Genomic DNA, 25232 nt, shown 5'->3' with positions numbered 1-25232 from the left:
ATGTATATATATAAGAATAACAATATATATTGCATCTCCTGATACCATAAATACTTATTCACAAACAAAATATAGGGTATACATTGCACCTTCTCCTACTCTCACCCCTGAAAGTGCGGGGCCCCAAAGCACGGGCCCTGGGTGGGTGACCTGCCCAGAAGATTTATAACAGAGCACCTCTGTAATTTGTCTCTGCAGTAGTTCACACAATTAACATATTGTTTTAAGAAGGGAACATTTTCTGCAAAATTAAAGAAAAAAATATGATGAGTCATGCTAAGCTATACTTATTTTTCAGCCGCCTTTTTTTCTTCCAGTTGCGTAGAGACTCTGCTCATAATAATATATGACCTGATAAACACATTCTTTATGGTAGTGAGCAGTGAGCACAGTTAATTGGAAACAAATGACAGTTCTGTTGTTAGAATGCCAGTCATTGGGCGTATTGTGTTTGCTGGGGGTGGGGGCTAGTTCCACAAAAGATTATAGGCTGCAGAGAGAGCAGTTCCTAGTTCACAGAGTTTGCTTCAGCACTGGTTTTGACAGGGAAGGACTGGTGTAGTTCACAACCACACAGACACTGTGAGAAGCAAGCTGTATTACTTGTGTGTTTGTGCAGACTGCATCACTCCCTGTATCAGCCTTTAGTCGGAAGAAATGACTGGATCAGAAAAGAGTTTGAGAAAAGGTAAATATATGATAGTCATAAAAATAACAGGTTTAAAGGATAGAAAGGTTCAATTTGAAATGTGCATATGTGTATTTCAATTTAACTCCATTAGCAAACATGCTCCTAGTAAAATGTATGTTTCAGCAGCATACACACATATTCTGTGAGGGACCCATATAAAAGCACTACACTTTCTCAGCCACCAGTAGCTTGTATGACACTTTAAACCTTTTACAGGCACAATGCACACCACCTCCAGCTCTCTGTGCTTCAATACTAGTGCATGAACAGTCACAGCATATGTATGTATATCCATTCATATTTCAGTTGTGACCTTTCTATCCTTTTATGTTAGGTGCTTGAGAAAGAAGTATCACCTTGTGCTATAGTTACATCTCTTAGGATACATTCATACACCTGTCCATAGTGTGGCTTCTAATCAATGCATTTTTTTTTTTTAACAAATCCTGTGTAAAAGGGGAGGTGTGACCACTGGATTTTTTGTTTAATAATCTGCTTGTTTCCATAATGCATTTAACATAAACAAAATTAAATACTTGTCAATTGCTGCTTATATATACCATGGATGGTTGAAAGCTTTCTTCATTTGCATTATGTTATTAGCAAATCAAATTTGCATAGCTAGCCGTTGTTAGTGTTTAAATATTAGTTGGCTTGTTAATAAATATCACATTTAGCTGTCATATTGGCTGTAAAAGAAAGTTATGCAATGCACCTGCAACCCGTTTATAGCATACACATGGTTAACATCTGACTAATTGTAGAGGAGCAGATCTTGTATGTTTAACATTGCATTGTAAGAATGAGTGCCAGAACAAATTTATGTTAAATTATGAGCCACATAATTATAATATATTATGTGCATACTTTGTATTTTTTAAGAAACCAAGGATGGTATATTGGTATATGTAAGATAATCACAAAAAATAACGGGGTAAAGATTATAGGACATCTAATGCATCACAGTGTTGCGTTTGAAAGAGCTGTTGAATCTTAAAAGGATATGAAATAAAAAAAAAATGTTTTGTGATTTCAGACAGAGCATACAATTAAAAAAAAAAAAGTTTCCAATTTATAGTGTCAAGACACATGCAGGCTTCTGAGCTTGCCGCCCTGCTTTTTATCAAAAGATACCAAAAGAATGAAGACAATTTAATAACAGAAGTAAATTACAAAGTTGTTTAAAAAATTGCATGCTCTATCTGAATTACGAAAGAGACATTTTGTGTTCCATGTCCCTTTAATGTGAATTACTTTACCAACAACTAATTTTACTTAAAACACAAAACACACAGCTGCTTTTAATTTTTTTTCGCATTTTTAATGTGATTTTAAACACCTCCTTGCTTTTGTGAAGCGAACCACACTTGCCCCACTCTCCTTAAAGACCTCAAAACTCATATGCTGTAACCTGCAAATTTAGGCAATCTGCAGCATTTAGAATTATAAAACAAAAGTTGGTTTTTAATTTCTCTTTTAGCTTAAATAATTTGCAAGAATTAATGGTTAACATATTTATGCAATGCTCTATTTTTATGCACGTTTTATTAAATTGAATATCCTTTTGTCACTTTAAATATGAACGAGTCATCTGTTTCACAGATATTTGTTAAACATGATTATGTATAGACTTATTTAAAAACTTTAATATCTTTATTTTATTTAGGTAGTCCAGCTCCAGGACCTGTGCCTGATGGATCAATTCGCCTTTATAATATGCGATTTTGCCCTTATGCCCAAAGGGCAAGGCTGGTTCTAGTTGCCAAGGGAATTAAGTAAGCAAAGTTGTATAAGATAGTCTGTTTGTTTTTAATTTATTATTAAACAGACAGTGCTGTAACATGTTACTCTTTAATTTGTTCCCAGTTATCCATTTTACCTGACAGTGTATTACATTGTTTATTAATTACTTTGTTACCTTTATTTTGACATTTTGAAGTTGATTTTGTCTGTGGTATCTCCACCTATACTGGTAACTATACTTAAGTGTTGGCTATAGAAAAGATATATAAACATAGCCAGCAATACTAATTACACTTTGAATGGTTGGTAGGAGAGAAGTTATCTCTGGCTATTTGGTTTGGTCTACAGACAGAGATAAGGAAGAATATGTGTGTATAGAAAGTGATAATAAAAATAATTAGAGGGTATTAGTTCTAACATAGCTAATCCAACTTAAATCTGTGGCGCTTCCGATAGCTTAATATAAACTAGTATGGCTACAGATGATGATTTTCCATTTATTTTATAAAGTGGGATAAAAGGGTATTAAAATTAATTTAATATCGGTCTTTTTAGTTAAAGTACAAATTGTGCACTAAAATGAAATACACATAAAAAGCATGCTAGATTGTATAAAAATACTACACAATAAATATACAGTCTATGTAGTGGTGTTTGCACAACAAACACTACACACCAAACTTAATAAAAATCAATTGACACAGAAAATTTGCACAAAGAAATTACATAAAAGCAGCATACACAATGTAGGTACCCTAATGAGGGTTAATAAGTTCAGCGTAGTAAACAAACAAAACCACTCTGTACGTTTACAGAAATACGGATATCGGAGAGTTTTCTCTATACAAAAGTCTCCTCTCAATCTTCTTAAAATTTGAATGTCCTGTATAGGAGAAAGGGACAAGAGGACTTGTCACCAGCAAATACAATTCCAAATATATGGTGTTAATGTATTACTTACACCGGATGGTGTCTGACGACTCTCTGGGTTGGTTAAAGATTAGATTCCAGACTGGCAGTCTTTTTTTAGATAGGATTCACACCGGATCTCATTCAATCTGACCAGAAGCAAAAACCGTTAAACTTCAATGCGCCGTTTGGCGTCTGTATGTTACGAAGCACTTGTGATAGGGGCCCTGATTTTTTTTCAATACCAAAAGATGCAGAAATGCAGGGAACGCCCCTTGGAGAAGCAAAGCAAAATCTGCCTTTTGAATATTTCACTAGGGATCTTGCAGTGCTGGAGCATCATTTTAGAATATCTCACTTTAGTGGAGAGATATTGAAAAATCAGGGCCCCTATCACAAGCGCTCTAACAAGCTATTTCATATACAAAAATAAACATCATGGATTACTCATACATTTTACACTCTACTGCTGCTATAACAGTCATTAGAAATACATTAAGGGGAAACCAATTTTACAGTATACGGTACCTCTAAAGCACTTATGAAATATTGTACATCTTTATTTAATTGGTTAAACATTTTTAACCGCTGTTGAAGCTAAAATTTATACTAATGCCACTCTTTAAATTCTGTACTTCCTATTTAATGTCCACTGGCTATTGAGAAGGTTGACAGCTCCATTGGTGGCGAGAGCACAACTATCCAATTATTACTATTTAATAAATTAGTCAATAGTTTCTTGTCAAACAAGATTCTCTTTAAATAGCTGTTCTAATGGAAGACTGAAATGCGTTAATTTTCATTACAGCATGTAATTTAAGTGAGCCTGCAATGCTATGTGTTTAAAGAGACAGGAAACACAGATTTTTATTTTTTTCATAATTCAGATAGAGCATGTAAATGTAAGCAACTTTCCTTATTATAACATTTGCTTCTTTCTTTTGATATCCTTTGTTAAAGGAGCACCAATGTACTAATGGGAGCTTGCTGAACACATGTGAGCCAATGACAAGAGGCATATACAGTATGTACAGTCACCAATCGGCAGCTAGCTTCCAGTAGTGCATTGTCACTCTTGAGGCTACCTATTTATGCTTTTCAAAAAAGAATGCCAAGAGTACAAAGCAAATGAGAGAGACATAATTTGGAAAGTTGCTCTATCTGAATCATGAAAGTTTAATTTTTCTTTACTGCAGGTGGGTTGTGCAACTCTTGCTGCTTATTGGACCAGTGGTTGTCTTCTCTGGACTAACAGTTGCATGTGGTTCCTGAACAGTACTGATCATTTAAACCCTTGTGTGGGAGTTAAACACATAGTATTCCAGGTTCACGAATGTTAAAGGGGCAATAAAATTACAAAAAAAATGTTATAATGTTGCAGAATTTTATATAACATTATCTTGGCGACTGATTTCACAATCAAATTATTTTAGCTGTCAAGGTTTAACTTTTCTGTTCTGCACTCTATGATCTTCTGATTAGGTCTTCTTTTTTTTTTTTTTTTTTTTTTTTTTTTTTCTCTATATTGCTATTGAACTGAATGTAGCGAGCTCCCGCTACCAGAGTGGGAGAGCGCTACATTTGGTTCAATAGCGTGATCGGGTGCAATGTAAATAGACAGCACACCCGTAAAGCGCTTTTGAAAAAGACCTAATCAGATGATCATGGAGAGCAGAACAGGTATGGTCAACTTTTTTTTTTTTTTTTTTTTTTTTTTTTTTTTTTTTAATCTCTAAAATCCTTTGATTTTGAAAGCTGTTGCTAAGATAATGTTATAATTCAGGCACGCTGTAAATAGAACATAGTGCAGATCACGCTATTGAACTGAATGTAGCGCTCTCCCGCTCTGGTATTTTAAGTTTACTGCCCTTTAACAAATCTTGCTTGGTTTTTAGGATATAGATGTATATAATTTTATAAAGCTAACAAAGTCTTGCTATTCAGTATCTACCAAAGAAACTTAGTGATTAACTAAAATTGCAGAACAACAAATGTTGAATATACTCAAAACTATGTTTGGCAATAAACTGATACTAGATAATATCTTGTCTGCTTTTCTTGTTTTGAAAACAATGAAATATGTATTTGTTTTTTACTTCTGGGTTTTCTCCTTCACAGTTTACTGAAAGTAAATGTTGATTGAGTTGTTGTTGATTAGTAAGAGCTGTATTTGCAGTTGAAAGTGATTGCTTTAAAGGGACGTTTTTAAGTCAAATTTTAAAATTGCATGCTCTCTCCCTGGTTTTCAAATCTGTCCTCTCCAACAGGCCAGGTTTTCAGGATTACTTTGGATGAGAGCAGGTAAAATAACCATGTTTTATTATTCTGCTGATTATTTCACCTGTGATCTAGATCAGATATTTATTTTTCTAACTTTAAGAAGCTGATGTTTCGCTGGGTAAAATACTTTAGTGGTTGTGGAGTGTCACAGTGAACCAATATTGCTGATGGTGTTGTCTTTACCGGCCAATCAGTAATCTGTCCCTAGGTATGAACTCCTCAAAAACAGGCACACTTGTATGTTTCAAAATCAGTTTAATTTTAAAGGACATTTTTCATACAAGTTTTTTTTCCGGTTTTAATTGCTTGTCTGTCTTATGCATGATAGCGCAGAATGACATAGTGACAGACTTCTATCTTCTTTCACTGTTCCCTCAATAAAAAAAACAAAACAACAAAAATAAAAGCAATATATACTTAATTAGTAAAGACCTAAATACCAGAGCCCTGAGTATAGCTCAAAAAGAATATTGTAAAAAATATCACAAATATATTAATGCTTTAATTTCAGTAGTTTGGGAATATTCCTGGTATTAAACCACCCTTCCCCCCCCCCTCCTTCTGTAGCAACTTTTAATCTAGCTTTGTGCCGTTAGAGTGCAAGACTTTGTATGTGTTTAATTTAATATATTTTTGTGTATCCATTTTTTTTTATTTTTAAGCCATGAAGTAGTAAACATCAACTTAAAGAGCAAGCCTGAGTGGTATGTGGAGAAGAACCCACTCGGTTTGGTACCTTCTCTGGAGACAAGTAAGGGTCAGCTAATTTATGAATCACCCATAGTGTGTGACTTCCTGGATGCGGCTTTTCCTGGAAAGAAGTTAAACCCTGAAGATCCCTTTCAACGAGCACAACAGCGGATGATAGTAGAACATTTCTCAAAGGTAGTAAACCAATTTTTTTTTTTTTTTTTTGTATTTCCTCTCCCTCACTTTTAAAATAAACGGACAGCTTACCCAAAAAAAATCTATCTTTGAATTTGTTCTCAATGATCTATTTTTAACTGCTGGAGTGTATTACATTGTTTACAAGTAGCTCCTTTACTCTTATTTTGGCATTTGAAATAGCTGATTTAGCCTGTGGTATCCCTACATATAATAAACGTTTCTGTACTTATGTATAGGCTATTGACAAGCTGTGCATACACACCCAACAAAATAAATTATACTCCCAGTGGGGTGTTGGAGAGAGATATAAAATTATTATGTTTCAATATTCTCTCTTGATAAAGAAGTGTGTACACAGTGATAAAATCATTTTTGTCCTGCAAGTTCAACTCATTTTAATAGGTTGTGATTTCAAAGCACAAAACCAGCTATTCATATACACAAATTTGAAAATGCAATTTCTCATACATTTTACACTCTGCAGCTGGTATAACAAGGGACGCTGAACCCAAATGTTTTCTTTCATGATTCAGATAGAGCATGCAATTTTTAAGCAACTTACAAATTTATTTCTCTTATCAATTTTTCTTCATTCTCTTGCTATCTTTATTTATAAAAGCAGAAATGTAAGCTTACAAGTTGGCCCATTTTTGGTTCAGCACCTGGGTACAGCTTGCTGATTGGTGGCTAAAAGTCTGCGCCTGCGTGGTAACTTGCTATAGAACAAGCTACTGAGCTGTTGTTCGTTCCTGGTAGAGCGCTTCTTTCTGTATGCATTTTCAAATGGATTCCAAGAGAACAACTTTAAAAATGACAATTGGAGTAAACTAGAAAGTTGCTTAAAATTGCCTGCTGTATCTGAAACCTAAAAGAAAATCATCTAATGCTTTAGAACTTTCTAATTGTTATATTGTGACCTCAACAAAGAAGTTAAAACATTAATAAACTTAGCTCTGGAGCTGAAATGCACTACTAGTATGGAGCTGAACACGGCCACTGTTCCAATTAGGGCAGAATATGTATGTAGCTGCTATTTGCTGATCCGGAGGTGAAAAACAGCAGAGTATTACTGCTCCAGTGATGACTTTAAAGGGCCAGTGAACAGTAAAATTAATGTGTTTACAATGACTTGCTATACCAGCTTCAGATTTTACAATGCATGGGAATTGCACCTTTCTGTATAATTTTGTATATGAAATAGCTGCTACTTAAAGCAACAACCCAATGAAGTGGGATGAACTAGCAGGGAAAGCAGACCTCATTATCTATCTTTCTGCTAATTACACTGTTCAACATTTTTTTTTTTTCCCACTTACTAAAAATGTACTAATCCTACGTAAAAAAAAAACCCCACAAATGACTTCAGAATTATTTTATTAGCTCTAGTTTTTGAGATACACTACTTGCACTTCAGTAATCTAGTCATAGTGAAAAGCGATATTACAACAATCTATTTTCTTGATGCAACATAAATGAGTTATTTTCATTCAATCAATCGCAAATAACACAACCAAAAAACGTACAATTGAAAATACTATCTGAAATAGTGGCTTATTTACGAGATCACCTTTTTTTTTTTTGTTGTTTTTTGCTTGTATTCCTCTTCTGGGGCATCTATTGTCACTCCAACATTAATCAGCAAGCATAGAAGCGTTCCACCTACCCTGATATATTTGTTCCATTGCTAAAATGTCTTGGTGAAACAACTCACTGTGCTCCTCACTCACTGCACCGCTGTTGTCAGGGAAGAAGTTCAGATGAGAGTCAAGAAAATTGATTTTGAGTGACATGTGAAGCCTAATTGATGATACTTTTTAGAAAGTAGTTCACAAACTCAACAGTTTCCAGCTTTCAGTTACCCAAGAACCCATGCACAACACATTGAAAAGTTTCCCAAGGCCCTTTTTCATTACTTTGTGGGCTTGCCCAAACTATTCATCCGTAATAAGATGACGAATTTGCAGACCAAAGATTCCTTCGGTCAATTTTTAGCCTCACTCGGCAGTGCAAATTTTACTCTCAGGTACTTAAACGCTTCTCAATCGTGTTCATCTCCTTTAAAAAGTTCTTCATGAACACATTTAGGTGGCATCCTGGCTTTTACCGTAAAGCAATGAAAGGAACAAAACTAACCACCTTTTCATGCAAGCGATACAGAGACCAAAAACAAAACAAGGCCTACAGCGACTCCTAATTCTTGTACTTGTTTGCCAGGTTCCTTACTAGGCCGCTAGGAGTGCCACACCTTTTACCCTACATCATCATAAATGGGCTATAGCTTGCAAATTAGAGCTAACATATTTAAATTAAATGTCCTATTCTAATTTATTTCTGCATGTGAAAAACTAAGTACAAGTCAGAAACCTTTTCATTGTTGAGCAGTTGTCCTCATTAAACCTCCTCCTCTTTTTTTTTTTTTTTTTTTTTTTTTTTTAAAGTTTACTCAAAGGTCAATACTTAGATGAAATAAAATGTTGATTTGCCATTATTCTCTCCGTCAGACACCAACTGGAGGCATTATATTCTTGTTTACATGGTTTTTGTGTAATCAGAATTTTTGCTCCAGAACTTAATTTAAAGGGACATGAAACTGAGTCACAAATTTAAAATGCACTAAGAAATTGCTGTAATACATTAGAACATTCTTATTGCCCTATTGCTTGCCTATACCGGTGTGTTCAAAACCCACATACTTAAAGGGACATGAAACACTTTTTTTTTTTTTTTTTTTTTTTTTTTTCTTTCATGATTCAGAGTACAAATTTTAAACAACTTTTCAATTTAATTTGATCAAATTTGCTTCATTCACTTGGTATCCTTTGTTTAAGACTCAGCAGTGTACCAGCTACCTCAACGCATTGGTTGAACCAATAACATGAGGCATTTATGTGCAGCCACCAATCCACAGCTCCTGGGCCTACCTAGGTGTCCTCTTCAACAAAGAATACCAAGAGAACAAAACAACTTGGATAATGGAAGTAAATTGGGAAAGTTGTTTAAAACTGCATACTCTATCTGAATAAAAAAAAAAAAAAATCTGATTCATGTCCCTTTCAACGTATGAGTGTTGAACACACAGGTATAGGCAAGCAATAGTCCAATAAGTATGTTCTGCATTTTTAAGTCCCTTCAAGTTGTGGCTCAGTTAAAGTAAAAGATGTATCTCAATTAAAAATAAATGCTTCAAAATCTATTTAATTACTTTATGGTTGTAAGGGACTCGGGTATTTGGGTGGAGCCATGTTGGGAGGGGCGAGGTCATGTGGTGGTAGTGAGTGGATTATGGGTGTGTCTGGGTGGTCAATAGGTGTGTGTGTGCAGTTTGTGGGCATGGGTGAGGACATATGGTTGTCTCAGAGAGATGTGTATGTTCTCAACAGAAAATGTTGCCAACTGGGTGGCATTATGAATTAGCTGGGTGGAGGCAGTGTAATAATTTTTAATATTGTATATCCAAAGCGCAAATTAATGGCATAATTGCACATATATGTATTTAATGATAATTTGTGCAATAAAAATTTAAATTTTAATATTGGCTACAATTTTAGCTGGGTGGTAAATAAAATCACCAGGGTGGAGCACCCACTAAAAAGGTCCTGGGAAGAACACTGTGTGTATGCATGGAGCATACTTGCCAATCAAAATGCATGAATGTGCCGATTTTCAATTCTTTAAAAGGGAAAATTTAAAAAGTGAAACCCAAATTTTCTTTAAAGAGTCAAAGAATGCAATTTTAAACAACTTTCCCATTTTTACTTCTTAAATTTTCTTTGTTCTCTTGGTATCTTTCATTGAAAAGCAGGGATGTACGCTCTGGAGCACACTATGGCAGCAGTTTTGCAAGAATTTTAGCAATTTACAAGATAAGTAGATGACGGCACTAGTTCCTGTCATGTAGTGCTCCAGACACCTAGCTAGGCATCTCTTCAACAAAAAATACCATTCGGAACAAAGCAAATTTGATGCGGTAAATTGGAAACTTTTTTTAAAAAAAATTGTATACGCTCTGTCTGAATCGCAAAAGAAACGTTTTTGGGTTTCAAATCCCTTTTTTAATGTGCTTTGATTCCAAAATGTTTTTTTAATAGTGTTATTGGGTTATTTAGACATCGACGTCACTTTAAAACTTGGACAAATCAATAAACGTTTTAATTTTGATGATGAAATAAAAACCCTAAAAAGAAAATCAAGGAACAACTTAATTGAGCATTAACTATTTTTTTCTGCATGTTCCAGAGAGCATATTTGAATGTCTTCTCAATAAATTTATATACCGACCATCATGAAATATTAGTTTTGGCTTTAATATTCAATGAGAATTTTTTTTTTTTTTTTTTTTTATTAAACTAGGTCTTTACCCTCCTTGAAACACTTGTCAAGAAGCTGATGTCACAAAATATATTATTAATTTTTTTTTCCAGTTAGTTACTTTGATGTATAAAGTCCTGAATGCAAAGAAAAATAAAGAAGATGCATCTCCAATAGTAGCAGAATGTCTGGAGAAGTTCATTAAATTTGATGAGGTAATAATTTATGTATAATTAAATAATATTAAAGGGACACTGAACCCAAAATTTATTTTGTGGTTCAGATAGAGCATGCAACTTTATGATTTACTCCTATTATCAATTTTTCTTCGTTCTCTTGCTTTCTTTATTTGAAAAAGAAAGCAATTTTTTTGGTTCAGAACCATGGATAGCGCTTGTTTATTGGTGGGTGAATTTACCCACCAATCGGCAAGAACAACAGTGTTTTCACCAAAAATGGGGCAGCATCTAAACTTACATTCTTGCATTTCAAATAAAGATACCAAGAGAATGAAAAGAATTTGATAATAGGAGTAAATTAGAAAGTTGCTTAAAACTGCATGCTCTATGTGAATCACAATAGAAAAAAAAAAAGTTAGGTTCAGTGTCCCTTTAAGGAAATACCAACTGTTGATTCTAGAACTTTTACACTGGAACACTGGTGCCATTTAAAAGGATACTAAACTCAAATTTTGTCTATCATAATCTAGATAGAGCATGCAACTTTCTAATTTACTCCTATTTTCTTTCATTCTCTTCCTATCTTTATTTGAAAAGCAAGAATATAAGCTTAGGAGCTGGCTTAGATTCCTGTTTTTTTTTTTTTTCAAATAAACATAGCAAGAGAGCAAAGAAATTGATAATAGGAGTAAGTTAGCAAAGTTGCTTAAAATTGCATGCTCTGTCCGAATCGTGCGTGTGGTTTTTTTTTTTGTTTTTTTTTTTTAACTAGCCTATCAATGTAACACTTTATCAGAGAAGGCTGCAACACCATCTTAAGGGGCTAACTCTTTTCTGTTAGTAGAATGCGCACTCCTCATTTTTCTAAAAGGGATTACTGGGATACTCCTTAATATTTTTTTCAGAATTATATTAATATATATTATATTATATGCCAGATTGTTGTTATATAGGCACCCTATACAACCCAATTGTATCCAGCTGCTGCAGCCCCCCTGGAAATTAGTTTTTTTTTTTTTAATTTTTTTTTAATTTGTCCCTAATTGTCCTTCACAAAAAAGATTTGAAAAGGGAAACCCGGGTTTCAACATGGCAGTACCCATTACTTTATAAAAACAATCTTTTACACTCAATCCTCAAATAACTAATATAATTAAAAAAACAGACACACACCTGCAATCGTTAAATACAACATTTATATCTAACATATTTTATTTTTTTTATGACCCTTTTTAATAGAGTGCCATTGTCTATTTAATAGCTAGTCGATACTGGTTATTACATTGTTGTTTAAACAAAGTTTAACATGAAATCCTTATTTATATTTTTGCATTTCAGCTTTTAGGCAAACTGAACACTCTGTTCTTTGGAGGAGATTCTGTGTCGATGGTTGACTACATGATCTGGCCCTGGTTTGAGCGATTCACAATTTTTGATATGAAAGAGTAAGTCACCTCCTGGCTATTTTAGCAGAATCAACTGATATCCTTAAAGGGATGCAAAAACACAACATTCTTCTTGTGTGATTCAGACAGAACATAAAATTAAAAAATCCAAAGTATTTCTATAATCAAATTGGCTTCATTCCAATGATATCCGTTGTTGAAGAGATACCTAGGAAGGCGTCTGGATCACTATATGGCAGGAAATAGTGCTGCCCTCTAGTGCTCTTGTAAATGGATAACATTCTTGCAAAGCTACTGCCATATAGTGCTCCAGAAAGGGGTAGGCTCCTAAGCTTATATCCCTGATTTTCAACCAAAGATACCAAGAGAACAAATACATTTGATAATAGAAGTAAAATAGAAAGTTGTTTAAAACTGCATGCTGTATCTGAATCATGAGAGAGAAAATTTGGTTTCATAGCCCTTTAAGAGTCTGAGCATCTTGTAAACTGTTTAATTGTTACACTCTACCTGATAATGCTCTGGCTCTCCTGCTAATAATATTTCATATTGTTTGATCACTGGCCTTTTACTTTTCCGTCCACTTTATACAGTTGTGTGTTTTTTTTTTTGTTTTTTTTTTACTTTTCCCTGCACTCCTGTCATCTCTTGTTCTGTTTGGTTTTTGTATTTATTTTTTCTAAACCCCCTCTAGAAAACCCATATTTTCAGTGCACCATTAATCCACTTTCACACATGCATTGGGCTAGATACTATACTATAAGTCAATAAAACGGAGCTGACCTACAGGTACATACCAAGATTTTTCCTGGTAGCTATTTTAGTGACTGGATATTGCTGTGACCAGCTGTCAGGGCGATTCTAACCCCAGTCACTATACCCCTGGCACATATATTATAGGTTTAATGCGTTGATACACTGGTACCTAACCTTGAGCCTACACTTCACTTTAGCCATAACTGACGCTCAACCTGTCCACCATATTGAAATTAAATGCATGCCTTCCCCCTCCTCCTGGGAATTACTAAACTAAGTGGTCCTAAACCTCATGCTGCAAAATACCCAAATCAATGTCCTTATTCCCCTATTTATCACAACTTATCTTAACCTTTTAACACCGTTGCAGCATTCTATTCCGTCCTAACCGCGCCAGGCTTTAGTGCCGTTAGGATGGAATAGAATGCCTGAGCCGTTTGGCTGTCCTGAAGCCAATGGCGCTTCCTGGATGGGATCCTGGTCTGAAGGGCATGCCTAGATTCATAGGAACACCCCCTCTGACCCGATGCCATCATTGAAATCACGTGCATGATCGTGGGATTTCAATTTGTCTACATGGGAACGTTGTTCTGATGTAGACAAAATGACCCTGTCCTGAAAGGGTTAAAGGGACAGGAAACCAACATTTTCTTTCATAATTTGGATAAAACGTACAATTTTAAACAACTTTCCAATTTACTTCATTAACAAATTTGCTTCGTTCTCTTGTTATCCTTTTGCTGAAGGAACAACATTGCACTATTGGCAGCAAGATGAACATATCTAGTCAGCCAATCACAAGAGACAAATGTGTGCATCACCAATTAGCAGCAGCTCCTACTAGTGTAGGATATGTGCATATACTTTTTCAACAAGGGATACCAAGAGAACAAAGCACCTTTTTGAAAAGAGAAGTGAATTTAAAAGTGTTTTAAGATTACATGCTCGGAATCATGCAAGTTTAATTTTGACTTTTCTATCCCTTTAACATGCTTCTTAGTAATTATGGTAGGTCAGTCGCTCCCAGGTGCTTAAAGAAGTCTGACACAGGCAGATTTAGACTGAGGGCAGGTTTAAGTCTGGGGCTATTGTTCTGTATTTGCTCTTTGGGGTTTCTGTCAGATTTAGCCTGTGTTGTCTTTGCTCCTATCTCTTTTCTTCTGCACATGTTCTTCACTAAGGTGTGCTAAATTCTGTAATTCGTTATCTATTCAAACCCACCCACTTCCTGTTTTCTGTGCATTTGTTCCTGAGTAAGCTTGTTTCTTCACCTGACTTGTCTGATCCTGAACCTTTGTTGCATAACTTTGACTTCTGTCACCTTGCATCAACTGTGAGACTTGGTACTGTGCTTGTATATGCCTTTCTCAAGTAATAAACCAAACACACTTGCTATAATGGCTAACCTGCGCCCTCCCCCCTTTCCTCTCTTACTCATAAATGTCCTAAGTTACGGATGGATAAATATCCAATGTTTTTCATTATTTTTTTTTTATTTTTTTTTTTAAAGGGACACTGAACCCAAATGTGTTCTTTCGTGATTCAGATAGAGCATGCAATTTTAAGTAACTTTCTAATTTACTCCTATTATCAAATTTTCTTCATTCTCTTGCCTTCTTTTTCAAATAAAGATAGTATCTAAGCTTTTCAGAACTGTGCTGATTGGTGGATGAATTTATCCACCAATAAGCAAGAACAACCCAGGTTTTTTCACCAAAAATGGTCCGGCATCTAAACTTACTTTCTTGCATTTCAAATAAAGATAGCAAGAGAATGAAGAAAATGTGATAATAGGAGTAAATTAGAAAGCTGCTTAAAATTCTGAATCACAATTGAAAATTTTTGGGTTCAGTGTCGCTTTAAGACCAGCAATGTATCCTGTATGTTGCTGGTCTCTGTATGAGTCTTCTTTTTTCAATAGCATGGTTTCACAAGGTTTTAGGAAGCCTGTGGGAGGGAGGCTATAATAGATCTGAGCTATTATAGGCAGTAAAAAACGTAATGCCCAGTGATGAACAGGTCTTTAAGGGGTTAAATTAGGATTTTTTTTTTTTTTTTTTTTAGGCAACATCTCTATCTAAAGATAATTTTATATTTAAGATACTTTTTAATCCAAAGGTTATTCACCCTGAAATAAGGGCTAGTTTTTAATTGTGTAGCAGGAAGCTGTATAATTCATTTACAATGTACTGCTCTCCCAGAGGTTTCTGTTAGGATATTTTGGGGTTGAAGATATTGGCACAAATTCTTGGTTTTGTAGTTTTCACAACTGTGAATTTGTGTCTGCAGAAATGAAAAAAATAAAAATTCTAATTCATGGCAAAGAGTTTATAAAATAAACATATAAAGTTGAGAAAAAGACCTTAAAGGGACATAACCCCTTTTTTTTTTTTTTTATATGATTCAGATAAAAGAAAAAAATTTAAATGTGCCAAAACTCTCTCAAAATCCCATAGGGGGCGCTTCCCACTTACTCCAAAAATCTATACTACACAGCATATACAAACTGAATATATACAGCATATACAAACTGAACAAAAAGTCCATATAATCCTGGAGAAGGCAGCTCTCTGTCAAAGGATGGTCAAATCCTGGTACTTGGTAATCTAAAAGAAAAAGAGGTGCCACAATGACCTAGTACCACGGAAACAGATGACGTTGTTGGAAATATTCTCACAAATGTGATGACCCAATGGTGCTAGCGAGGCAGACTGGAACTTTGCAGTAGTCCAGCTCACTGTTACCAACCGACAGTCTTATCAGGTCTGTAGATCTGAGCAAACAGTCCCATTATCTGTGTATGGATAAAAAGCAAAAAACCATAGCCCAATACCATATAGACAGATACTAGGCCATTGTGGCGCCTCTGTTTCTTTCTTATAGATATAGAGATATATATATATATATATATATATATATATAAAAAATTTTTTTTTTTTTTTTATTTTTTTTTTTAAAAAAAACACTTTTAGATTTGCTAATTTGTCTTGATATCCTTTGTTGAAGGCGCTACAGGGAGAAAGCTGAACACATTGGGTGGGCCAAAGAAAAGAGACATATGATATGCACAGAAGCAAGCTACCATTAGTGCATTGCTGCTTCTTAAGCAACCAATTTATGCTTTTCAACAAAGGATACCAAGAGCAAAGCACATTAGATAATACTAACATATTGGAATGTTTAAAATTGCATGCTCAATCTGAATCATGAAAGTTTAATGTAACCTTTACTGTCCTTTTAATCCTATTGATCCCCTACAGTTAAAGGGACAGTCAACCCAAAATAGGTTCTGAGTGCTACATATTAAGTTTAAACCGTTTTTTTTATTTACCAATGTAGCCCAATTTTCTCCTATAAACATTTTTAAAGTAAAAAGACTTGTGATTTGCTCCGGTGTAATTTTGGAATGTCCGCCTGCCCTATTTTGTCACCAGCACGTCATCTGCCTGTGATTGCAGTAAACTTTTCTATCCTACACATTCCCGTGTTTGGCGCATGCGCAATGCGCTGATTTTAGTCACATCTCGCATAGGAAAACCGCTAGGCTACTGAGCGGTTACATGAAGTTCCAGATTCAAAGGTACCCCTTGACTAAAATCGGCACATTGCGCATGTGCCAAACATGGGAATGTGTAGGATAGAAAAGTTTACTGCAATCACAGGCAGATGACGTACTGGTGACGAAATAGGGGAGGGGGAAGGCAGACATTTCAAAATGACACCGGAGCAAATCATAAGTCTTTTTACTTTAAAACTGTTTATAGGAGAAAATTGGGCTACGTTGGTAAATAGGTTCCGAGTGCTACATATTAAGTTTAAACCTATTTTGAGTTGACTGTCCCTTTTTTAAGTTTCAACAAGCTCAATGAACAGAAAATTGCTTGGAGTGAAATAGATCTGAACAAGGACTTTAGGGTGAGGAGAGAGGGGCAAACTGAAAATGAAATTGAAACCTATGTTAGTTTTAGTTAAATAAAACTATTTAACCCTTTCACTACCAGTACTTTCAGACAAAAACTTGTCTGAAATAATAGAGAATTTTTAGCATTTTTGCGATCACTCCATTTAAACAGAAATAGAGCCTTGTTTATAGTTTTGATAGGTTTAAAAAAAAAAAAAAAAAAAAAACACATATTTTTAAGTAGACAACCCAAGGTATTGATCTAAGCCTATCAGTATATTCCATGCCACCATTTCACCGCTAAATGCAATCAAATAAAGTAACATTTTTTTTTTTTTTTTTCCACAAACTTTGGGTTTCTCACAGAAATTATTTACATACTGCTTGTGCAATCATGGCACAAATGTTTGTTTGTAAAAGTTTCTCTGGGATCCCCTATGTTCAGAAATAGCTTTGCCATTGCTTTTTTGCAATTCTAAGGCCGCTAATTGCAGCTGCGCACCACACTTCTACTATTCCCGGCAGTGAAAGGACTTAATTGGGTATCTTAAATGGTTAATTTTAGCTTTACTGTAGAGATTAGCCTCCCCCACTCCTCTTTGGTAACCCCCATCTTATGCCAGCATGAAAATAAGGCTTTTTTTTATATCTATATCTCAAATGTAAGTTAAAATCTCTTGAGACCCTTTTGGATATATAGTTCATAATTTCTTTATTCACCATACCCCCCTCTTGTTATCGCCCTTTATCTTCCCCTCCTTTTTTAGATTTGGTATATGGTCTTTTTTACTTGAAATTTTAGTTGACTCAGAGAATGACCATATTCTATAAAATGTTTTGGGACAGGTTGAGAAATGTCCCTATTCCTGATTGCAGCTTTATGTACTGTCATGCATTCAGTAGCAGTTTGTGTTATTTCACCTATGTTTGTTTTTTTGTTTATTTTAGCCGTGCTTTGGTAAATGCTCAGTGTATATATCAATAATTGTAGACTTACTAATATTCTATGGTACCATGAGAAATTTTCGTCACCACCATTAGAATCCTCAGGCTACCTTTTTAGATTTATATACTTTATAAGGACATAAAATAGATAAAAAGGTAAAGATACTTCAATAAAGTAGTATTTTATTAAGATGTTATATCGGGTCAGAGTCTGTACATTTTTACAGACTGATTCCACTTAAAATTGCTTTAACTCCATACTTCAAAACCCTGCGTTTTTAATTCTAAAATATGTTGCTCCATTCTATTCTTGTGGCCATGGAACCAGACCAAAACATGGCCAGCATTGATCTTAGCAACACTTTGTGTTTTTTTTTTTTTTGTTTTTTTTTTTTGTTTTTTTTTTTTTCTCCCTGGAGCCAACTATTTGGTTGTGGCTATTTAGGTTTTATGCTGCACTAGCTACTCAATATTCTGCAAACAATGCCCTCCCCCAGGTTTTGGGCCATAATTATTTTTTGGTCAGTGTGTAACATTACATTTTTTTTTTATTTTTTTTTTTTGTCGTCATGGCATTTCCCAAGTAAATGTTAACCAGGGCTTGCAAAACACTTGCACACACTCAGGTGGGTTAAATTAAACCTGTATGCATCTCATACCTTTTCCTCCCTGAGAAGGAGCGAGGGAAGAAAGAAGGGAGTGAGGAAAAAGATGGGAGAGAAGAAGGAGGAAGGCATTTGGGTTGAGTAAACTGTGGTTTGAGTAAACTGTGGCACTTAAGTTTTTAATAATGAAATGCTTCATAATGAGTTAACATTATGTAGTCTCTCACTACAGATGGTCCCCTTAATTTATCCAGCACACAACTGTAGGGAGAATCTAACTGTATATATTATGTTAACACATTAGGCAAACACCTCTGATAGGTTCTCCATCTGAGCCTTTATAATGCTATAATAAACTATTAAGAGTAACAAGATTCATCCTGCTCCTCTCACAGGAACAGAGGTGCTGCACTGTACTTACTTGGTTAATGTGTGCTGCCTCTCCTTCTTTCCAACTCCACAGGCAGGACTAGGAATAGATTGCTACCCTGTCTCCATCACATATGTGCTGGAGAATAGCAAGGCCGTGCCGTCTCTCCACCTGTGGACTATAGCATGGTCCCCTGCAAGTTACATGGTAGTTGCAGCAGGTCAAATAGCTCTCCAGTGGGGAAGTCGGCTGCAATGCTACTGTCACATTCGGGTGGGAGAAACTGGGAAGAAAGAGCAAGGAGATTGTGGATTTCTGTGGCAAAGCTGCCACGGGAAGTTCTTGCCCCCCCCCTACTCTTTCTTCCCCCTCCTGTGTGGCAACAGCTCAAAGTTTGCCTTTTTTTTAATTTTAAATCACTCCGCAATGAATTTCTGAAAATACTCCACCCTTAAAGTGAAGGTCAATTTACATTTGAGAGTGCCTGGTTTTTAGAAAAACTATTAAACAGGGGCACTTTCATTCATAAAAATTGATATTGCACCATATTTTAAAAATACCTTTTTTTTCTGAAACGCCAGATTGCCATTCTGAAACAATGTCCCTCCTGCTTCTTCCTGGTTAACTTACCCAGCAATGACTAAACCAGCTTCCTCCAATCACGGGAGGGGTAAGCCGTGATTGGAGGATCCCGGAATCGTCATTTCTGATGTATGAAGAGGCTTGCGACGGGCTGGTGAAGCGCTAGAGCACCTTCAAGAAGAAAAGTTAGGTATATTTTAAGAAAACGGGTGAAATGTAAACTTTCATGAATGAAAGTGCCCCTTTTTTTAAAAGTATTTTTAAAAAACAGGCACTCCTTTTTGAAAGTTTAACTTCACTTTAATGCCAGGGAGATTGATTTTGAAATACCAAAAATCTTTTACTCTTTTATTCAGTTTAAACATTAAAGGGATATTAAACACTTTGAGATATTAAATATAAATCTTATTTATAAAAAAAAAAACAACAAACTGCAATATACTTTCATTATTTATTTTTTCCCTTTCATGTAATTCTATTCTGAAATTGTTAACATTTCAGATCCTGTTAGAAATGGACGTGCAGAACACTGTTATATTCTAAAGAGCCATTGGCTGCGCACTCTAGTGACCTATTTATTATTGTCCCTAATTGGCCACTGCAGAGAAGGTAACCTAAGTTACAACATGGCAGCCCATTGTTTTATAGACATTAACATTTTACACTTATTTCGTTACTATTTAAATAACTAAGCTTTAAAAAAAAAAAATCTACATGTTATTCTCAGACTAATCTTTTCTTTAAATGCATCATTTTATCTTGCATTTATTTAGTGTTTAATGTCCCTTTTTAAGGGCCAGATTACAAGTGGAGCAGTATTTAACGAGTGTTAACTCTGCTAGAAGTAAGCTTTTTGCACCTCGGGTAGCGCTCATATTACAAGTTGAAAATAAAGTTTTCGCTCTCGCCCTAACCCAACACGTGTAAAAAGCCAAACTTAGAATATTGTGCATGTGATAACGTATTCCCTTCCATGGAGAAACAAAAAAACATAGTCTTGTGCAAAAATTATTGCATATTCTCAAGTGTGCTATCCCGACGTGAAAATATGAATATTTCACATTCCAATGTTCTTAGCATAGAAGAATGTTCTATTTATTCATAAATAAATATAGACCAAAAGTCACTTTAATTGTGAACGTTTTCGAGTATCAGACTCGTCCTTAGACAAACAGTGTACAGTTACACTTACCACCACCCCGAATATAAGTGTCAAAGCAGAGCATCACGTTCTCCTTAGTAGACATGCCCCCACATGGGCGTCATCTTAAACAGCGTGCGTCTGCCAAAGCATAATCTGTTAAGTGAAAAACAATTAAAAACATTGAATACAATAACAGCATGAACATGGTGAGACAGCACAATTATGTGGAAATGTTAGCTAAGTAGTGCCCTTGTGTCGGATCACGCTGTCCATTTCCGGACTACGAGTGGTTACCATAGTAACAAACACTAACAGAACCACAATACATTCTAAGAATGTGGAGCAAGTGTGATCGTACAAGAGGACATTGTAGCTAAATTAACAAAGTTGACAAAGATTGGTTGAGCTGGTCTAAAGCCCCCCTACAGGAGCCACAATACTTAAAAGTAGTTATCATATAATTACCCTAGTAACTACCAGAAACAAAGTATAGTAGTCAAGGTCTGTGGGTAGACAGCCAGTCATTAAAGTCAGATGAGACAGAGGAGAACTACGAGTCAGACTTGCTGTCGAAAATATACCATCATGTTAATAGTGGCATCAGAGAAGAAAGCAATAAATGCTGAACAAAGCCAGGGGATAACAGTATATCGTAGTTATATCTGCATTCCAACTGATAAATATCAGAATATTTATCAACATAATATATAGATGTAAAGAGACAAAACGGAATATTTAACCAAGCTGGAAACTATATGGGATAGTGTCAGATGGATCATGGCTCTCAAGGGTGGTAAATATAATTATAAGAAAACCTGCCAATCTAAATGGGTATTAAGACCCTTTGGCATAATAGTGTCAAGCTGAAAAGTCCATTTGGCCTCTCTTTGTTGCGATTTCCCCTCCCCCCCCCCTCTGTTCATGGGAGGGACATGATCAATGATTTTATATTTGAGGTCCGTTACTTTATCTTGGGATTCCTGAAAGTGCCGGGCCACTGGTTGTTCCGATGTGCCTTTCTTTAACGAGATATTGTATGTGTTTATGTATCCTTAAGTTTTTTTTTTTGTGCAAAAATTTTTTTTTTTTTTAAATTTTTATTATGTTATGAGTGTAGCTGGACTTTAATGTGTGTTTTTTTTTTTTTTGTTTTTTTTTGTGAAAACAATTAACCAGAGCTCTGAGGATGTGCTATGCTGATAAGCATGAACTTCAGTTGCGCTTAAGCAATAGTATTTTCTTGTAATATGAGTGAAAAACCCAATACACCCGTGATAACCCCCCCCCCCTTGTTTGTGGGTTTTTTTTTTTGGGGGGGGGAGGTTCCGCTTGTACGTAACTTTTAGTGCTCCACTCGTTATCTGGCCCTAAGTGACTTCTATACATGGTTATACTATGAGAAAAGACCATGGGGCATATTTATCAAGCTCCGTATGGCGTTTGAGGCCCCTTGTTTCCGGCGAGCCTTTCTCATAGTATAACCATACTTCACTTAGGCCCAGAAGTTATGAAGAACTGCTAGTGCAATGATAAAAGCCAACAGCGTATGCTGTCGGCATTTATCGATGTGCAGCGGACATGATACGTTATTTAATTTTATGTTCTCTGGCACATTGTTAAATATGCCCCTACGTGTAAAGACAGTGCTCGACAAATCTGTTTAAAAGTTAGGAGCCAGACATACTTTTAGGAGCCAGGTAGTGGTATTTGTATATAGATATAAGGAGATTAACCCCAAAACATAGGAGCCAGGCATAGAATTCTAGGAGCCAGTGGCTCCCTGGGTTTGTCGAGCCCTGATGTAAGATATAATTTAGCATGTTAAAGGGACACTCAAGTCAAATTTAAACTTTCATGTTTCAGACATAGCATGCAATTTTAAACAACTTTCCAAGTTACTTCAATTAACAAAATGCACAGTCTTACAGAGAATGTGCAAGAATTCACAGAATATACGTATATGCATTTGTGATTGGCTGTCACATGATACAGGGGGAGATACAGTGGAAATAGACATAACTTTAAAATTCGTCAAAAAAAATAAAAATCTACTAATTTAAAGTTCAGAGACAGGGGCCGATTTAACATGCTGCGAATACCGTCAGGCTCACCGGAAACATAAGTTAAGAAGCAGCGGTCTTAAGACAACAATCAGCCCAATCGGGATGATCGACACCCCCTGCTAGTGACCGATTGGCTGCAAATCTGCAGGGGTCAGCATTGCACAAGCATTTAGCGATGTTGGGCGGACATGTCTGCCCTCATCTTAATAAATAAGTGCTATTGCATTTTCTCTATGCATTTGTTGATTATGCAAATCTAATATATTTACTGGTCCTTTTTAAGCTACATGGCTTTTAAATTTATTAGCAAAATATGTATCCTTGTTTCAGTCTCACTGTACTTATATTTTCTTCCTTTTTTAATATATTTATTTATTTTTGCTCTACAGGTCTTTAAATAAAACACCACATATCAACGAATGGTATCAACTCATGCTGAAGGATTCAGCTGTCAAAGCAACTTATACTGAACCAGAAGTTCTCTTGGGTTTCTTCAAATTATACTCAGAAGACAATATTGATGCTGCTGATTATGGCCTATAAACACAGCAGCCACCGATTTGCCTGTCTTGCACTAATTTTTTTTTTTTTTTTTTTTCTTGTGAAAAGCAGTAATTGATGGTATGTTGTTTATAAGCTGATCAGAAAAAGAGCACTTGTTTTCTCATTTTTATAGCTATGAAATAATTTTAGGTTATTTTTTCTGTAATACTTTATGAAAGAACAATGTGTATCTAAATACCAAGGGATGTTGAAATTATTGCATGATGCCAGTGTCTTACAACCTAACACTTTTCAATGACAATAGTAAGATTATTAGTGTTTGTATGAAATGTGTGGGTTAGTAAACAATCATGTTTAGCTTGTGTATGTAATGCTTCTCTATAAAATATTCAGACAATTGTGATTTATTTTTATTAGAGCCATTAAAATTTCATATTTGAACAATATATACCAAGTTGGTTGCAGATGTGTTTTTTTTTTTTTTTTTTTTTTTTTTTAATATAGATTTGGAGGTTTACGTTTTGACATACAAACCATGTATTGCAAAAGAACACAATTACATTTCAATATGATTTTTAGGTGAATATGTTCAACATTAAAGGAACAGTCTACACTAAAATTTTTGTTGTTTAAAAAGATTGGTAACTCCTTTACTACCCATTCCCCGGCTTTGCACAACCAACATTGTTATATTAATAATATACTTTATAACATTGAAACCTAATTTCTGCCTGTTTCTAAGCCATTAAAGACAGCCTCTTATCACATGCTTTTTTATTTGATTTTCACAACAGGAGACGGCTAGTTCATGTGAGCTATATAGATTACATTGTGATCACGCTTGTGGAAGACACTGCACTAATTTTGGCTAAAATGCAAGTCAATAGATAATAACTAATAGTCATGTGATCAGGGGGCTGTCAGAAGATGCTTAGGTACAAGGTAATCAGAGATAAAAAGTATATTAATATAACTATTGGTTATGCAAAACTGGGGAATGGGTAATACAGGGATTATCTATCTTTTTAAAACAATACAACTTCTGGTGTAGACTGTCCCTTTAAAAAAGAGGGCTAATACCTTTTATTACCCATTTCCCAGTTTTGCATTAACAGTTATATTAATACACCTTTTACCTCTGATTATCTTGTATCTAAGTCTCTGCTTGTCCCTTATTTCAGTTATTTTGACAAACATGCATCTTAGCCAATCAATGCTGAATCCTAGGTAACTCCACAGACAGGAGCACAATGAATCTATATCCTGGTACTGGGCCAGTGTTTCTATTTAACTCGAGATCACAGAAAGAAATATGCCTAAAAGATAATAGTGTTGTTAATTTGTCTTCTGAAATTTTAACTTCAAGTCAAGTAAATGTATTGTCCAAAGGTCTTAATTTTGTGCCCTCTAACCATTTTAATGTCTTTTTTTGACTATCCTAGACATTAATAGGTTTACTAGAAAAATTACTTTGCAAAAGCACTTTTTTAGAAAAGAGGGTGAGGTAGAAAATGAGACAGACCTGAGTATTGAGTATGACGCAGCAATACATAATATAGGTCCTGTATCTGATCTTAATTTCTCCAAACTAAACACCTTAAGGGATCTAAATAAACTTTTGCAAGAAGGGAATGATACTTACAATGAGGGATTAAAAGAAAGTGATATCTCTTTAAGACATATAAAAAACAAAGTACATTTTACCCTTATAAAGCAAGATCAAAAGTGATAGATATTTTCCAGAAAACGGTAGAAATTAGATTAAGAGATCTAGATCAGCAAGTGTCCAAAACAAGACAAACAAAACACACTAACCTAACACAAAAGGAAAAAGTGGCCCTACGAGAATTGTCTCAAATGGACAATATTGTAGTTAGGCCATCAGACAAGGGCGGCAATGTAGTCGTTCTAAATAAGGGCGACTACATTGCTGAGGCATACAGGCAGTTGAATCAAAA

General features: G+C 35.1%; 1 protein-coding gene across 1 annotated transcript; it reads left to right on the top strand.

The window, feature by feature from the left end:
* The first annotated feature begins 502 nt into the window (after positions 1 to 502).
* LOC128640091 (glutathione S-transferase omega-1) lies at positions 503 to 23720 on the top strand. The gene is made up of 6 exons (XM_053692425.1): positions 503 to 688; positions 2358 to 2466; positions 6286 to 6508; positions 10933 to 11034; positions 12337 to 12443; positions 23160 to 23720. Exons 1-6 carry the CDS (start codon positions 658 to 660, stop codon positions 23311 to 23313), a joined length of 726 nt encoding a protein of 241 aa, XP_053548400.1. The 5' UTR covers positions 503 to 657; the 3' UTR covers positions 23314 to 23720.
* The last annotated feature ends 1512 nt before the right edge of the window (positions 23721 to 25232 follow it).

Source organism: Bombina bombina, chromosome 9, assembly GCF_027579735.1.
Source record: "Bombina bombina isolate aBomBom1 chromosome 9, aBomBom1.pri, whole genome shotgun sequence".
In the NCBI taxonomy this organism is placed as follows: domain Eukaryota; kingdom Metazoa; phylum Chordata; class Amphibia; order Anura; family Bombinatoridae; genus Bombina; species Bombina bombina.
Note: the sequence above shows the minus strand (reverse complement) of the source record. Positions and strands in the feature narration are given on the sequence as shown.